The sequence below is a fragment of the Ambystoma mexicanum genome, chromosome 13, assembly GCF_040938575.1.
Source record: "Ambystoma mexicanum isolate Mex_15411 chromosome 13, UKY_AmexF1_1, whole genome shotgun sequence".
Taxonomy (NCBI): Eukaryota; Metazoa; Chordata; class Amphibia; order Caudata; family Ambystomatidae; genus Ambystoma; species Ambystoma mexicanum.
The window spans coordinates 402199652-402218488 of NC_090938.1; the positions used below are offsets into that span (position 1 = coordinate 402199652).

An 18837-nucleotide genomic window follows, 5' to 3' on the forward strand; every position below is an offset into this window, starting at 1 on the left:
GGGCTGACAAAAGGCATCCTCTACAGCCCACTCCCCCAGATAAACCTGCCCCCTCAGACACTCTCCGTCTGCCCGGCCCAATGCTAAACAGTTGTGTAGATCTCTAAACATATCACTACTTGCCTGCTTAAATGTACATGCTATTTATATATGTGTTCCTGTCTACAATTGCCCATTGCTTATGCCACAACACATTACCATTTCAATACCAGCTCACCTAGACCAACAAACATTGTAGATATGCAAATTCGCCCATTAAAAGACTGCCCTTCTGGGATTCCAAGATGGCGGCCGGAAGTGGAAGGCGTGTGTAAGCCATCTGCCCACCGGCCGTGTAAACAAGCGAACAATAAAGATTCCAATTGTGTGGAAATTGCGATAAACAATGGATTAAGTGCCAACATAAGCAACAATATCCCCTAGGAACGGCAGTGAGTGCCAGAGGCAGCATATAAAAGTGCCAAAGCAAGACACGGTAGGCGGGGCACCATCGCATCAACATCGTAAAGAGCTGAAGCCTGTCCGTGGATCCCAGGGAGTATATAAGCTGTTGGGCCCAGCAGATCTTAGTGGGCCTCCTGAGTGGCATCGTGCTGGGAAGGAGGCTGCCCCTGCTGAAACGGCAGAGAGAGGCACACACACGAGCCAACAGTGCATGCGAGAGAGACGGCAGGAGCGGGCAAGCAGGTCTGGTGTTAGGGACGGGACGTTCAAGGAAGCGTGCAAGGTAAGGAACTTCAGGGTGGAGGAAACATCGGCGTGTAGCGGCTTCGGACCAGTCAGATGAGGGGGAAGAAAGAAAAAAACAAAAAGGTACGGGCTACAAGTTCCGTGGGAAACATGCCCGCCTAGTGAATCAGCGTCACCTCTGGAGAGGGGGCTGAAAGAGAAGTGAGAAAGGCTCTCCCCACAACCCTCCACGCACCCCCCCCCCCACATCCTTTCACCGGGACAATGAAATAAGAAATCCCCAGCAAGGGTGACTGGTTTGGTTTCAGCAAGGGGAGGGTGGAAAAGCATGGTGTGTTGTCAGCGTGGTTAAAGAGGAAGGGGGTAAATAAAAGCTAACAATGCAAGGATAAGGAGAGATACGGAAACAGACAGACAAACACCCTATTGTAGGCCCCGGAAGGAGAAAGGGAGTGAAAAGTGAGACATGTCCAAAGCAAGAGTGAAAGGGGCAGGTGAAACTCAAATTCCCCAGGGTAAGTTAGCAAAGAACCTTAGTGGACCCTGGACATAGGGCATCCGTAAAGGAGAGAGGATTCCCCTCGAAACGCATCACCACAGACACAAGAAGAGAGAGAAGGTGGGAGTCATGGCACTCAGCAAAGGCGGCTTGAGGGGTGGTTTAAAGAATTTCAGGAACAATTCTTAGATTCCTTCCAGATGCAAATTGAAGCTCTAAAAGGAGGCTATGAAGCAAAGAGTCCAGGAAATTAAACTGGATGTGGCAAAATTAGAGGAGAGAACGAATACTCTGGAGAAGGTGGTCCAGCACATGAAGACACTAGAAAACAGATGAAATGGTCGAACATCTGTCCCATCTTGCAAGTAATTTAGAGATCCAAAAGCAAAGATTTGGAAAATCGCTCCAAGAAATCAAATGTTTGAATAAAGAAACCTTCATGAAACAGTGGAGGACAAAGATTTAAAGAGTAAGGTCCAACAAATGTTTGCAGAAGTAGTGGCAGAAGAACCAGAGGTGACGGTGCAGCTGGACAGATACCACACGGTGGGCCCCAGGAGAGCGGTGTGTCCATGCTCACGTCCGCGGGATGTCCTGGTCGCGGTAACGACATATACCCAGAAAGAGCATATTCCAGAAAGCAAGAACAGCGGGACAATTGCGAGTCAACAGGGAAGAAATACAGTTGTATCAGGACCTAGCGCAGATAACACTTCAAAAGAGAAGGGGAATGGGTCAGGTGGTGGGATTTTTAATCGCAGAACAGATCAAATACAAATGGATGTTTCCATTTGGGCTATTGTTTACATGGGAAGGACGACAATATAGGATCACAACGTGCGAAGAAGGGGAACGGATCCTTAACTTACAAGAGGAGGAAGAAGTGGACGGGCATGTAGGACCTAGTGGTAACAATAGAGGGGGGGTGGAAAACAGTGCAAAAGGAAGGTGGCAGGGAACGCAAGATTTGAGCGCTTAAGGAAGTGTCGGTGTCCACACTGATGAGGTAAAGAGGAAGGAAGTGGATGAATAAGGGGAGGAAATTTAGATTTGATAGGAGGCCAAAGTATTACACAATTGGAACAGATAATGGCCAGGGGAGGGAGCAATTGGAATTGCATGGGGTATAGGATTCCCCATATCTGGGTCTCTGGGTACGAACGAGGGCCAGGCTGTAACGCTCACCTGATTCCCGTAGAGGCGCCGGTCTTGACTGGGCGTATACCGTATCTTCAAAGGTGATGTGTAACACACGGCTGGCTCTTTGGGCTGGACCTCTGTGCACTGTATGTCTGACTCGAAGGGTAAAATGTCTGCAGATAGAAAATATGGGATTAAGGAACTGGGTTATTGAATGTCTCTCTCTTCTTCCCTTTCTCTTCTCCTGTAGAACCCCAAAGGTTAACGCTCTCACCTTAGGTAAGTGAACGCCGTGCTCTCCATCTGCCTCGGGGCAGGGTGCTGTAACCAGTTTCTTCACTGGATAAGGGGAGCAGGCCTCTTGACTTCAGAGGACTGCTGTCCGTCGTTTACTGCACGAACGGTAGGTTTCGAGTAATCCTAATGTCTTTAAAGTCTTTAGTAATGATGTCTCTTGTTTTGCAGGGTTCCGGCGATGGCGGATGACGGGCTGAAGTGAGTTGAAGATGGAGCCCGTGTGATGAATAGAAGCGCCTGGAAGCACGTAAGTAAGCGCTTGTTGCCTGCTTCACGATGCGCTCTAACTGTCTTTTTATTTTGCAGGTACAAGTTCGGAGCGGCTGCAGGGTGCCGGAATACCCACTGAGTTAGATGTGGAAAGGAGTAATGGCACGTGAGTATTAAAGTTCCCCAATGTCTTTAAACGCACCTTGTTTTGTCTTTCAGATGCGGGATGCAGCGCCGAAGGCCTCCGGAGCGTGCAAAGAGTTGGTAAGCTTTTGTCTTTCAGATGCCGGAATGCAGTGTGAAGACCTCCGGAGCGCACGAAGAGTAGGTAAGCCTTTGTCTTTCAGATGCCGGAATGCAGCGCGAGGCGTTGGTGACAGCCGATGGACCAGGTAAGTGAAGAGATGTCACTGAAGACCGTAATGCTAACCTGTTCTTTCTTGTCTTTATAGGTGTTGCTGAAGACTGGATTCAGGATGGTAAGCCTTTTTCCTTAGGCCCAGGATCAGATGCAGAAGACACGATGAGCGTTCTGCTGCAGAGGATGCAGAATAACGCAAAGCAAGATTCATCCATCGGGTGTAGTTTAAATAGCCTCCTGTAGTGCTTAGATGTCTCCTTCCACAGCCACGCCTAGGTAAGAAAAGAGTTCCTGCTTTCCAGAAGAGTTCCAGTGTTCTGAATCTAGGGAGTGGCTCCTGCCCCACCCAACAGGAAAAGTAGTTCCAAACAGAAGAGGATCAGAGGCTCAACTGGCAGGCAAGTAAGCAGCATGGTCTGCTGCAGGTAAGTCCACCCAAGCATTATGAGCCCAGCGCTTCCAGCGCTGGGACTGGGCATATTTATGAGCCTGGTGCCACTGGCGCCAGGACTGGGTCCAAAAGGTCCCAATTGGGACTGGTTGGCACTCGGAACCTGGGTTATGGATCTGCTTCCAAGGGAGTTGGGAAAACCCTGACCTTTTGGAAGCAGAGATCATGACACAGGCACAGCAGGCAAGTCCTCCGAGTGAACTTAGGAACCTGGTCCCTCCTCAGTGGTGTGGGAGGGCGAGGGGGGCAGCAGGGGGTTTTGGTTAAAAGTTGGAGTAAAGGTAATGGGGAGGGAAGGGGGGGCGGCAACCATTGTGCAGATACAGGACTCTGGTAGCCAGGCATGATTAGCTATCTATTGGAATGAGATCCTTGAAATTACTCACATAACGAGAGAGGTTTGAACTCCCCCGTCAAGAGGAAAAGGATGGAACAAACTATAAGAGGGCTGAGGTTGATATATTCATGTATCAAGAGACACACATAAGGAGAGCAGACAAGGGGATGTTGAAAAGAAGAGGATACACTCAAATATATAAAGCCAATGCAAGGGAGAAATAAAAGGAGGGGGTGATTATAGCAATAACTGATGAGATAAGGCGTGAGTGTAAGGGTAGCTGGTGGATAAAGAGGGGCGATACCCCTTTATAAATCTTACATTGGATAACCGAAAGATGGCCAGTATATATGCTCCCAATACGGGACAGGACAGTTTTTTGAAGAGGGGGGTCCTCACAACGTTATAAGGGTTTGCCATAGGGGAAATTGTTTTAACAGGGGATTTCAATATGGCTTGGCACCCCAAGATTGATAGGAGCATGCAGGTACACTCGTGATCACAGCCTCCCTTCACAGCACTAAAAGGAAGATGGGGTTGGTGGCTTTATAAGATATATGGAGGTGCGTGAGGACAGCAGTGGGTGTACACATACTATTCGCATGTACACAATTCTCAATCAAGAATTGATTATATTTGGGCATCTACAGGCAGAGTGTGTAAGAAACAGGAGATGGAAGCTGGATCTTCCTCCCCATCTGATCATGCTCCTGTGTGGGTAACTTTCATACAAGGCCCTACAAGTGGGGGATTATGGAAATGGCAATTCCCAAGAGAATTGATACAAGACCCAGAAACAGTAAGATAGAAGATACAATTCTTTCACGACACCAGGGACACTTCCCCAGCAGTGGTTTGGGATGCATTAAAGGCGGTGACCAGGGGGAATTTAATAGCCTTGAAAGCAGAAAGGGATAGACAAAGACATAGATGGAAGGAGGAACTGGATGGGAAATTAAATATGCTACAAGGGGAAATGGTCCAAAATCCCACACATTGTCGGATTAGCATTTAGACATGTGCAGGGGCAATTGGGGATGCTACGGAGCAGACAGGGAGAAAGATCTGTATTATTTACAAAACACTGATTTAATATACAGGCCAATAAGGCTGACAAACATTTAGCAAGACAACTAAAGGCAACAGGGATCAGGAAAACAATTATGAAACCAAAAGATAAGCAAGGGAGAGAGAAGATGAGGAACGATGCTATGGGGGAGATATTAAGGGCTATTATCAGAGTTTGTACACGTCTGACGATACATCAATGGATACTCGAGAGGAATATTTTGATAAATGAAAACTCCCCCAAATATCGGAGGAGGACAGAGCATATTTGGATGAGGAGAAGAAAAGCGGAGGCAAGAAGGGCATCAAACACCTTTCGGAATAATAAGGCTCTGGGGCGGAATGGATACCCGGACAGCTTCTATACCAAGACATTTTAATACCCAATTGACGAAACTTTTCAACACTTTTAAAAAGATGTGGCAATAACTCAAATGATGAATGAGGCAAAATTGGTAGTATTTGCAAAACAGGGTAAGGATCCACTACTCCCAGGACCCTATTGCCGTAATGTGTTGATCAATTTAGATGCTAAAGTGTATGAAAAGATATTAGCTGATAGAATGACACAGCTATTGCCGTAATTGATTAATCAGGAACAATCAAGATTTCTACCGACAAGGCAAACTTCTGACAATACTAGAAGGATTCACCTCATACAAAAACAAAGCCCTGAAAAAGAGCTGTGCTCGAAACACATGTCGGCTGGTCTCAAACCAACTTGAATTATACTACCAAATCATTAAAACACTTTTTGGATATTGGTGCAGTGTGATTGTATCTCTGTAATTAAATTGCTTCATATGGTGGAGTCCAGTCAGCCCGCCCACGTTTGTGATATTTTGACCAAAAAATGTGTTTGCACGTGTGCTGGGTTTCCAGTTTCTTTCTGCTTCTTGAGGTTTCTGAATTTGTATAGATATTTGAATAATCAGGATACTGTGGATTTATATGAAGAGTTGGTACAGGACAATAGGGGAGGAGATAACAAGGAAGCAGTGGGTGTACACCTGGGGTATCGTACCAAAGCTAACCATATCCATACAGTTGAGGGAAATGTGGCAGAAGGTGCTTCTCCAGTGGCACTTTACAGCCAAATCACTTCACGCAATGTTCCAGTCTTCCTCTGAAAATTGCTGGTGGTGATGCAACATGAGGGGAAATTGGAGACACATTATGTGGGAATGTCCGACAATACAGCACTTTTGGAATGAGGTGTGTAAACAGATGAGGGTAGTGACACTGGGTCTGATACAACCCAAAAACAAAAGCATGGATGTGTGGAATTTGGGAATCGGGACATGGGCGACCTACACAGAATCAAAAAAGAGGCTTCATGACACTGTTGATAGCCGCATGGCTAGTAATAGCGCAACAGTGGAAACAGAAGGCCGCACCTACGAAATACGAATGGCTCCTAAAAAGTGTGGAATTTTGTGGCTCTAGAATGGGTAGCTTACGAATTGCAGGGGCAACAAGAGACATTTAGGGAACATTGGGTTCAGGTACTGACGTATTTGCAGAGCAACTACATGATCCACTGGTGCCCTCATAAAATAAGGCTCTTGGATTTACTGTAAGCAAGAGGTTGTGAACATGAAGACTGCATTCTGCACCAGGTAGGGTGGGGACTGTTGATTTGTATTATGAAGAAAACTAATAAAGAAACTTTAAAAAAAAAAATAATAAAATCACTAAAAAAAAAAAATCAAGTCTGCCCTTCTTGTCTGTCGTTTACCCTAACAATGGCAAATTCCTGTTTGGCCAATCATTCAAATAAATAAAAACACAAATTAGCACCTAGCTTGCACTGCCTGTGCCCAAGTTCGTAATATAAAGAATGGCACATATTTAGGCCAGGTTAAGTCAACTGGATATGGTCATCTTCATAAAAGCTGAACCCGTTAAACCAGAAGTTCTGCTTTGGCCTGATCCAGTCTGGAGTTAATTAGGATGTCAAACACCTCAAGAGGGATTTCTTTGGGAAGGGTGAAAGGCAGATCTGCATGACAGTTTTCTGTTGCATGGATCAAAATTAAGATTTTATAAGCATGTGCTAAAAGCATCTCCTGTGTATGCAGCATGAACCAGTGACTAGGAGTTACCATGGAGGGACAAGGAGCTAGTAAATTGTGTTCTGCAAATCCAATTCCACATATGAAGCAAAAATATAAAACTGTGTTCATTATTTACGTTCACTTTTGCTTTAAACGTTGGATAGAGGTGTCAAAAATGTTTGCTTACAGGTTGTCCCAAATGCACAGAAATAAATCACATGGCTGAGTTTGTTCTGCATCAAATGGCCTGGGAAGCCAAAATTATCTCCTGGTAGCTGTCGTGTCAAGCTATCCAAGCTCTTCTGGGATAAATAGATCCCAGCTCCCTTCAATTTCGAACCCTGTGTTGAAAGTGGAATGATCCAAAAACCAAGCTCACCTTGGACAATTGTTAGAAATCCGACAGCAAAAGGTTTCCCTGGCAGCATGTGGGACATAAAACAATAACATTGATTTTGGGTCTGTGTAAATTGAGGCTGGTCCGCCCCACCCATGCTTCGATGGCCCGAGTCAGTCTCACCATGCCATGTGAGACGAAGTGCCCAGTTTGTCTGAGTAAGTGGATGGTGTCGCCAACAGGGCACTTTGTTACAGGGTAACAATCTCTTCCCCGGCCCCTTTTGGAAAATCAAAAAGGCTTTCTCGTTCGGCCCGGCAATGCTGGTACACCCGGCTCCCCTCGTGTGGAGCTGAATCTAAAGAACAAGAGGTAGTTGGCAATTTCAATTTGGCCGACGTGTTTCTCAAAGCTGTGGTGCAGATCCATCCAGGCCTAGAAAACTAAACTTTTTGTGTATTTTACTTTCACAAGAGACTTTCTTTGGGATAAGTTTATACCAAAGAAGTACCCCACTAAAAAGATCCATATTGGATACAAAGTTGAATTCAGAAACTATTTACCCGTTAGGGCATTGACTACAACCCCTGCTCAAGCTAGCACTTCACTAAGCTCAGCCTTTTCCTGACTTCTTCCTCACAGGGATCCTTCCACCCGTTCACTAATCGATTCACTGCAGAGCTTCCGTTACCTTGTAGGACCTTTAAACATTGCTCTTTTGGGTCTGTTAACTGTCATTTGGTTACCTACAGCTCCATTCTAGCCCAACTCAGACCTCAACGCCCGCTTTTTCTCAGCCAACCAGCCAGCCCTTCCCTTTCCACTTATCCACATACACTGCCCTCTCTCTCGGGCTGCACCTTCTTCAGTGGCTTCACTTGGTTATTTCTTCTACATTTTGATTTCACTCCATGCCTCTTCTCCTTCCCTTCTCTCATAGCCTTCAGCCTCAACTTGGTGTAACTTCTGCATCAGCCTTTCAGCCACCCCATCTTCCTCCTTCCCTCTGCAGCCTCACCCTTCAAATAAGATACACCCGTGCTCCCAGGATCTCCAACCTCATCCATCCCCCTCACCTACCGCACAACACTTGCTCTTCTCCCCCACCTCCTGTCACTCTCACTTGGCCACTGGAATGTACAAATACTCTGCAACAAGTCTTCCTACATCACTGACCAAATTGACTCTTGGCACTCTCGACTTTCAGGACTCTGCTAAACTTGCAGCTGTCCACACTAACTCTACCACTCTACCAAACCTGGTGGGAAGGGTGAAGGTGTGGTGTTCCTCATCAATAAGGTCCTCAACACTGCCTCTTTACCCCCCCACTGATATCAACTATTCCCATTTTGAATTTGACACTACTCAACTCCTCCCTCCTCTCACAGTTTCAGCACTCCATCGACCTCCTTGTTCTCTCAATTCCTTTTTCTCCCGATCTGACGCTTCCCCTCGAGTCACTTCCTACGAAGATCCCACTGAAATGCTGGGGAGCTTTAACCTTCTCAAGCCCTCTTTATGTCCCCACCTCCTGCCTCCTATCTGACTACTCTCATCCTCTCCCTCCCCAACACCCCTTCTGTCCACCACCTCTTCCCACCACCCCCCATCTCTTCTACGCTTGAATACTCCCCACATATCCTACTGAGTTAGCACCTATCCCTTGCAGTGCCAACCCATCCTCTGCTCCCATTCACCCTTTTGCTCCCCAAATGGTCAAAGACAGTCTCAAACACTTGCCCGTATTTTGTTGAGCTCTTTAACCGCTTTCTCTCTCCCTACTTGACTCTTCCCTGCCTCCTTCAAACCTGCAACTGTCTTAACACTACTGAAGAAACCATCTGCGGACACAAATGTCCCAGCAAATGATCACCCAGTTTCTCTCCTTCCCCATTATTCCAAAGTCCTTGAGCGGGTGGTCTTTGACCAGATCAGTAAGTGCCTTGCGGATAATGGCATTGATGATACACTGCAATCTGGCTTCTAAAGTAAATGCTCCACTGAGACAGCAATCATGCAGTCTTCAACTTTTTCTCCAATGCTCACCACTCCAAACTTACTTCTTTATCCCTTTAGCAACTTTCTGGTGCTTCTGACACGGTCTACCACTCCTCTCTCCTTTGCACTCTCCAGGACCTTGGGGTTTCACAAAACTGCTCTTGCCTGGATCGCTTCCTACCTGGAAGGTCGGACCTTCAAAGGCTCTTGGACCTCTCTAATCACTTAATCACTGACTCGTACTCCCCTCTCGGCACCCCCCCCAGACCCCACCCCTCAAGGATCGGTACTTGGACCACTGCTCTTTACCCTCTACACCTCTGCTCTAGGAAGACTTCCCATCCTTTGGTTTTCACCATCACCTTTTTTGCTGATGACACTCAAATATGTTTTTCCCTTTTCCCTCGTTCACCAGTTATCTCTGAACAGATTACAAACTGTCTCCCTGTAATTAGTCACTGGCTAGCTCGCTGCTGCCTCATGCTGAAGTCATCAAAAACGGAAGACCTCTTTCTCCCAGCTTCCAAGTCCATCCCTACCCTCCCATCTCCTCCTTCCTGACCTTCTTGCTCCCTCACCGAAAATGTGCAGTATAGTGGTCTCCTTTGGTAGCGACCTACGACTAAAGCAATTCCATCACTACCACTGCCTCTGCTGCTCGTATTTTATTTTTATTAATTTAAGGAAAATTACAGGGAAAACAATGCATTTTTGGTACAAACCTTTAACATTGAAGACCAGTGTCCTTAACAATGGGTTTCGAGGATGTGGATAAAAGAGCAGATGATGCAGGAGTGTGGGGGGGGGGATAGAAACATGAACCAGGAACAAGGACAGTCAGGGATGATATAGGAACGCGATAGTGGAGGAAGTATTACATTTTAGGATGATGGGGTGAGGGATACGTGCTGTGGGGTTGACAAAGAAGTAGGGGGGAGAACAGAGAGATGTGGTGGAGTAGAATGCTATGCAAGTGGTTATTCAAAAAGGGACAGAGCTAGGAGGTTGGATTTAAATAGGGGTAGAGTGGGAGTAGTGCAGTGAGGGAGAGTAAGAGTAAGGGAGCAAGCAGAGGAAGAAAGCAGAAATGAGAGGCAGCACAAGGGGCACGAGAGGTGGCAAGGAGGTGAACCGAGCATGATCGTAGGGAGTGAGAGGCAGAGTAGGGGGTCCTTGAGCAGAACGAGAGACTCAACCCATGGAACGAAGAATCTGAGGAAAAAGAAGGACGTCTACAGCCACCTCGAGATACCGCCAGTGCCTGCTAACTGCTGCTGCTCCAACTTCCTCTTCTAATCAACAGGGAAGATCCAGATCTCACACTTTCCTCCCCCCTGGACTGGTTGGCCTAACCAGCACTGAGACAAGCTGAATTTTGCACCATCTCTTGAAGAGCTGCGACCATCCTGGGCTGCGATTCCCCAATACCTGGACCAATCTGCTGTGAACCGTCTCCTGAAGTGCAGTTGCTGGATCTACAGCGGCACTTTCCTGCTCTGAGACATATTCCCGTCCAAGTCGGGGACTGATGAATGGAGAGAGAGATCTGCTGCATGTCAACCGTGGCTGGACCAAAGCCTGTATCAAGTCCCAATGAGCCAGTATCGTGAAGATAGTCTGCTGGGGTGGCAGGGGGTGGGAGGGTCCTATCGCAAGAAGCTGACCGTCTGCTCCCTCCAAAAGTTCTTCTTCAGCCTCTGGGCAAAGAATCTGAACCGGAGCTGCTTTCGCCTCACATAGGGACCCGCTGGTGACATGGTCTTCTTTCTACAAGAAAAGGTACTGTCCCTACATACATACCTGGGTGCTTGCTTTGTTCAACCCAACTCATCCTGAGCTTTCTGAGACACATTGAGATGGACAGCCCAACTGTGTTCTTCCAGGCCTAATGCCACTGGTCATTTGGTCTAAAATCCTTCAGAGGGTCTACCTGACCTCCCTGAACCACCTTTTAACTAAATATTGTACTTACCTGCAACACAGAAAAAACATGCTATTTTTGACACCGTCTGCTTTCTTTATTCTTGTGCCCATGGACCCTGTTCACACAGTGTCCCCACAAACACAGACTCTCATTCCCAGATAGAGCCAGACTTTATAAAATATAGGATTCCTAAAAGTACTTAGGAGTATCTATGTTGCTTAATTTAAATGTTGGTAATAAGAATTGATTTGCTACTCTGACTACTTACCTGTAATCTAAAGTTTACTATTGCCTTGAATAATGCTGAAATATATTACTGTTTAAATGTGAATAAGAAGAATAACCTGTGATTATAATATTGTGTTAGTTGCCTTAGTATTTATAATAAATATATTTGATTAACACTACTGTGTGGAAGTGTATTCTTGACTATAGATGTGCCCCGAGTTCTTAGTACTTACCTACAGTTAGTGTCCCTCCGAGACTAAGCCTGGCTGCTCAGCCATTGCTACCAAACCTTTTGGGTAGGTCAGGCCAAATGTAAGAATTGGAACCCTGTACATTTAAGAGCAAGTTTTCTCTAGTCCTACCATAAGTGGACTTTAGTAAAACTCCCCAACAGGAAGGTTGAAGAGTGTACTGACAGTAAAGTTGAGGTCTTTATCGAGAGGTGAAAAAGATTATTTGGGAAGGCCATAAACTAGACTGGAATACAAGTCTGATTGAAAGAGTACTAAAGCAGAGATTAGGTGCTTAGCATTGTTGAATGGAAGATGTCCGATTTCTCTGATGTTGAGGAGATTAGGTCTGGCTGCAGTGGCAGATTTGGAGATGAAGAGAAAAGTTGTGAGATGGGTCGAAAGACAGCACAAAGGTTGCAAGCAGAAGCAGATTAGGTAAAGTAGTCAGGAGAGAAGAATAGAACAGGGACAGCAGAAGAGATGGCTTGTTTGGATGAGAAATAGAGAACTTCAGTCTTAGTGGAGTTGAGCATGAGCGAGTGAGAGGCCATCAGGTATTTGATGGCAGAGAGTCAGTTAGAAATTTGTGACCGCAGCTCGCCAGATAAGGAGAAGGAGTGTCATCAACAAATTGATAGGAGATCATGGTGCCAAGAGCAGAGGCACAGAGAGTGAAGAAAAACTGGCCCAAGGCAGGTTTTGGGCGAACACCAACAGTAAGGGGGTGTGTGGACACCTGGAAATGTCTGGGGGTGAGAAATGAGGCAAACCAAGCAAGGGCCTTGTCCACAATGCCTAGAAGAGATGATGCTGAGAGAAGGTCAGAATGGTTGACGGTATCGAAGGCAGCAGAGAGGTAGGGACGAATAGCTCACCGGTTAGCATTACACGCAGAAGAGATATAGTTGCTGACATTTAGGAGAACAGACTCAGTAGAGTGCAGAGGATTGAAACCAGATTGAAGAGGGAAATAAGAAATGGAGCAACACTGGGAGCTTTGAGTTTGACTATGTTCAATATGTGTAGGGATAGAGGGTCGGTGCACGCACAAGAAGTGTTAGGCTTGAAAAGAAGGTCAAGAATCTAATAAGGGCTAGAGGGGGGCGGAGGTAGAGGTGGCGGAGAAAAGCAAGCACGTAGGTGGGATAGAAGGTATTTTGAATGTTGGAAATGCATGAAGCAAAGTAGAATGCTAGATTGCCCAGGTTGAGAGGATTGAGATGAAATGAGAGAGATACAAGTCACGTTTGGCAGAGTCGAGAGCAGGGGAGTAGTTTTGAGGGTATGCAGTGATAAATTGCGGCAAAAATGTCGCCTATATAAAAAAAGCGAGGCAAAAATGCTGTGGTTTGACCCGGTAAAGGTATACCCCATTATACCATTTAAGGGCAGCGGGGGTTGCAGGGGTGTCCCCCGCATCCTTCACATGGATTGCAGCGGCAAAACCACAGCCTTTTTGCCGCAATATTTTGTAACCACAGCCATTTTTACATATGAAACCGTTTTGAAGAGCAGCCATGAAGAGTTTGACATCAAAGGAGTGTCTAGACTTTTCCAAGTGCAAAGGTTTTTCGTAATTCTTGTTTTCAGGGTGCAGATGGTAGGTGTTATCCGAGGGGGGGATTAAAGAGTTAATGTAGTAAGAGGGAAGCAAGAGGAGAAGGAAGCGCCAACGTTAGTGAGGCTTTATCAGGGGAATAGAACTGAATTTTGCATTGGAGGAGAGAGAGCGGTGTAGGTCAGAGTGGTAGATATGGGATTTTGAGGAGGTAAACATGCGCCTGGTAATGGAAGTGGTAGATGGAGAGAGTGAGGTGGGAGTAGGAGTGGAGATTGAGGCAAATACTATGGAATGATCAGACGTAGAAAGGTAGGTGGAGATATTAGGAGGTTGAGAAGGTCTTTTTCAGCTAATACGTCTTTCAAATGGAGATTTTAAAACTGCACCTGAGGAAGCCCAGAGTGAGGGGTGGAATGTGTGGTGACTACAGGAGTGCTTACTTTCAGGTCTGTTAGTTCCCAGTAAGTCCATGTCTGTAACTATGGAATTTTTAGACTGTTAATTGAATAACATGTGAAATATTTTAAACACAGCGTAGATCGAGTACCCTGGTTTCTTTGCGTTTCAATACTTACCTGATCTGATTCTAGTGTTTTTTTTTGGCACTTTGTGTGTCGATATCGACACACAGACTCCACAAGCAGTTAGTTTCAGAGTCATTACTTTAAAAACATACTCAAAGGTCAAACATTTCCTATTGGTACATAATTAAATAACTTTGTTAGATCAGTTAAAAATGATATTTTAGCCAATTTGTTCCAGTGATAGCATCTTTAATATAACTTTCCACAGTTCATAGTTTCATTTTTAGAAATGATAACAGATCTACCAGAAATGATGTAATACCATGTTTCATCAAATTCAAGGCTAATAATTTCATTACCATGCTTCCTCTAACACTCATAACAGTATCTGGCTAATGCGGGACATGGGGTCTATAGATGTCTGGTGTGCTCTAATCCATTATTACATAAAATCGACATCTTTGATTATGTTCGGGCATTTACTCCTGGCACCAGTAATCATCAATGATAGCAACAAATGAAAACAGAATACATCTTTGCTGCTGCCTGTCAACTGTGCACAAGGTAATTAGCCGACTCAAGGTAGGGAAATAGTTGGAGAAAATATTCTCTATAATTATTTACTTTAGATAAATGATTCATGTTTTCGAATCGGTCCCATTTATAAGCTTCATTTGTAATCTCCTTTTTTGCTGTCCAATAATTCCACGACAGGTCCCCTTCCAATCAATCTCGCCATGAAAGGCAGTGCAGGGATTAACAAATTCATGCATTAGCCAACTATCTTGGAATTTCTTAGCTTTGATGTAATTGCCAATAATGGTCGATATTGTATGGTCGAGACCGGGCAACATTTTAATTAGTAGCAGGCTATGCTTGATTATATAGAGAGTCAGTAAAGATGTAATTCCCAAATCCAAAAAAAATGGCCTCTACTGGGACTCATTTGCATAGACCAAGAGTACTATGCCATCATGTTACCTGCAATAACATTGAGACAGCTAATGTCCTCGACTAAAGAGATGTCCATGCCATACAGTATACTAGGAATAAAACAGGTATTCAATAATGTTATGAATCCCTGTAGCAATTAACAACTTGCTTTGTGTATAAATAACTTAATACATTGAAATCTATTTTTTTACTTGGCTGTGACATCATTTCTAAGTGATCGTCAAAATAGACGATGCTCTCAATAACGTCCAGTTTGTTTCAGTTAATCGTCACACATTTGTCAGATTTTTTTCCCATGCCGCAGCACATCATTTATGTTTTATTCTGGTTTATCTACACATAATTAATTCTTGAGTATTCCGTCAAGGCCCCTAATGATTTTTGCAGCCCTATTGTCGTGCCACCAACTATGATGATATTGTCTGCATTTCCACGCCAGTGGAGATGCATGCTTTTAATTTTAGTCGGAAAACTACACACCGTACCAAGACCCTTGTGTAAATCTGCAAAATGGAAATTAAAAAGCGGGGGAGCCAACAGGCACCCATGTTTTAGTCCACTATCGGTATGAATTGGATTTGAAGGTTCACCCACGTCATTGAGTCTAATACACATCATAGTGTCACTATATAACTGTTTGATCAAGTCTAGGCAAAGAAGAGGGAATCCCCAATTAAATTTCTTTCCACAGAAGCTCTGTATTGATGGTATCAAACGATGCTGTAAAATCCACAAAGGCTACGTATAATCTGGCGTCCATGTTTTTGCAAGACTCCTTGATCAAGAATTGGAGTGTCCAAGTATTAGGAGATGTATTAAAGTCAGGGTGGAAGCCTGTTTGGTAATACGGTAGTAACTTATTATTATCCACCCATTTCCTGATATTTTTCAGCAGAATATTACAAAACACTTTGCCTGGTGCATCCAGCATGGCTAGAAGCCTACGATTTGCTGGGTGTGTACGTAAACCTTTTTTTAAAAATGGGCACTACATGGGACATTTTCTAGGAAGTCAGTATACAATTAGTTACGAGGACCTTATCAAAAAGCTCTTTCAAAATTCTGGCCCGTAACACGCGATCACCTTTAATTATCCTATTGGATAAACCGTCTGGCCCCGGAGCACCGGAGGGCTGTAGATTTATACAGTCCATAACATCTTCCTCATTAAAAGTCGAGTGAACTACATTATCTGTGCACCCATCATCTACATTTGTGAATGATAGTTTGTTGCAATATGTTTTCTTGGTGTGCCGTTCCCATTGGGCAGCAGAGATCGGGTTCAATTCTCGTGGTTTTGATGTTTTTCTATAATGTACCAGAATTTGTTTGTGTTGTTTTTCTTAAAGCTATGGTACATTCATTGCCATTGCGCTGTGTGTATTGAATTCTTATTCTGGCGGAGCCAGTATTTGTATTTAGTTTTCGAACTGCTTATAAAATCAGATTTAGTTTGCTTGCTCAAATGGATAGCCTTAGCAATATTTCTAATATTGGGCAGCATAGTTTGTTCACGATTGGCTACGTGATCATCATAAATGTTAGCTTTTTTTGCATATAATAGGATTTGAATACTGCCTGAGAAGTATTACATATCTTGCCAACTGGGTTAAGTCGGTCAACCATCATATTTCCCTCCAATTGTGAGTAATAATTAGACACTTTAAAATTGTGTTCAACAATAGCATTGTATCTTTTAATGTTTGCATTATGCCCCCTGATTTGGTTTCCCCGCTTGTTTAATTCTGCACTCAACGTCACCGGCCACACCCTCCCTGGGGCCGCCTCTTGTGTCTGCTCCCTCTCCCGACTCATCCCGCTCCACTGGAACCTGTTGCCCATAATAATCCATGCCAGCTCATCTGTCAATCTCTTCAAAGCTCTGCTACACTTGCTAATCAGGGATCTCCCTCTGCCCTCTCCCCCATACCGGAACCCGATTCCACCACTGGCTCCAGTGATGCTGAATATAATTATTTTGTATATTTAATTAGTACTCCAATTCAGTTTGAAGCACTTGCCCCGTAGGTTGTTACCTTTGAAAGTCACCTGTTTTCTTATATACAATTTGTTTCATACCAAGCACATGTCTTCATGTTTTACACCCTCAAACTGTCTCTTTATTGGTTTTCATCTTTATGCTGCTTTACAGGCACGCCTTTTGGGAATGCTTCCACCATTTTGTAAATGTGTTAATGCAAGTTATTTCTGATTGAAATTGACATTCCTGTTCTTCAAATAAATACAAAAACTATTTTCTTATTTTGATCAAACCCGTTTACATTTGTTAACAAAACCCTTTTCTAACCTTGTTCCCTTGTCTGGACTATTTGTCGATCTATGTCCGCTGTGTGAATCGTTAACTTCTCTTCAATGTCCTGTGCTGGCTGTTCATCAGTATTACTAAATCTTGTAGTAGCATAGGAGCGATCTGTGTTGTACTTGAATTTTAAGTCGTTTTCTTTTGTCCATAGGTTTACCCTAGAATTAGGTGGCGTGGTGGGGGAGCGGTATACACGGCAAAGAAGTGGGAGCACATTCAGATCTTGCATGATCCTAGGAAACCAAGTAAACCAACGGTGCATCGCCGGTCAGAGGATGGATCACCACATGTTTCCCCCACCCCAAATATACCTTGACCGAATAACTCCCACTTGCCACAATCTGTCCTCACTGACAAAGGTGTGCTCTTTTCTGGAGAGGGGTGAATTAGTTAAATTTGCTTGTTAGCATGGTTGTGAATGCGAGGGAGAAAAGACTTTTCTTAGAGCCGAAAAAGGTCAGTGCTTCCATTGGATCACTCTCATAAATTAAAGAAAAACATATTTTAAAAAAAGAATACTACTCAAGGGTTGGTTACACAACTCGCCTATCACAGGACAAGAAGCAAATTAATGATTTAATATTTTTAACACGCTTAATACCAGAGACCCGTCTCTAAGCGCCGGACCAGGATTCGAACTTGTGTTGCACTGCGTTGTCTTGCTTACGCACTGCCCCCGAGCTATCCTCCCTGCCAGATGCAATTAGGAATCAAATATCATTATTTGTGATAAGCAATAGAAGAGCGGAAAGGGATGTTGACTCCAAAGACCATTCTATCTAATGCCCAAACATATATACATTTTCAATACTATTAGAAAAGTCAACAAGCTCAGCTGAAAGAATTCATGAAAAAAAGCTGAAAGACATAGCAAACAAAGAAGTAATGAGGACTGACGGAAAGAACATTTGCATAGTATGGGTGAGCAAGAGGAGGAGTAAATAAGGTGTGTAAGCGCAGGCATCTTCAGGAAATTACAAGGAGCATCCTGTTAGGAAAGATCCGCCGTAGATACACATTTGCTTATGTTACTGCATAAGTGCAGCGCAAGCCTTCAAAACAGACTCCAGATAAAGGGAGTGATGACCAAGAAAACATGACAGCCCCTTGAGAATTTCAGGACAGAGTTAAATCAGTGACTATTACTCACGTCTCTTTCTCCTGCTGCAGGAAAACTTCACGCCGCAAGTTCCAAAAGGATGCAATGTCTGGATTTGCACTAAGAATCTGATTTGTCAGGTTCAGGACCTCCGCGTCAAGTTCTCCATTCCTCCTCTGGAAATTAACAAGAGAAATCATATGTATGATTGAATTTGCAACCAAGCTATCGCTTGCTCTCCAGATGATACACCTTGCCTTCATGAGATTCGTTACCTTCTCGAAGAGGGCACTAGTTTTGGTGAGAAAGAACTTGAGCTTCTTCTCACGTTCTTTGCGTTTTACTTCCTGCTGCTCTTCAGTTGTCTTGACTTTCAAACGACCATGCTGCGGTCAGAGCAAAAACAGATAAAATGATTAATGAAAGCAGCTTGAGAAAGTAATGTAATCCTTCCATCTGTAATGATATGGACAAATCATAAGCACACGTTGATATGAAGATAGCAAACATGCCAATGTTCAAGGGCGACAGAAAATTGATCAGATA

General features: G+C 44.3%; 1 protein-coding gene across 1 annotated transcript in view; it reads right to left on the bottom strand.

The window, feature by feature from the left end:
* Window positions 1-18837, bottom strand: part of RABGGTA (Rab geranylgeranyltransferase subunit alpha) — a 437416-nt gene that overhangs the window by 407810 nt on the left and 10769 nt on the right. Inside the window, exons 3-4 of the mRNA XM_069633985.1 lie at window positions 18567-18677; window positions 18343-18467 (exon numbers count right to left, since the gene is read on the bottom strand). Of these exons, the coding sequence (XP_069490086.1) occupies window positions 18343-18467; window positions 18567-18677 (236 nt within the window). The remainder of the gene's footprint in view (window positions 1-18342; window positions 18468-18566; window positions 18678-18837) is intronic.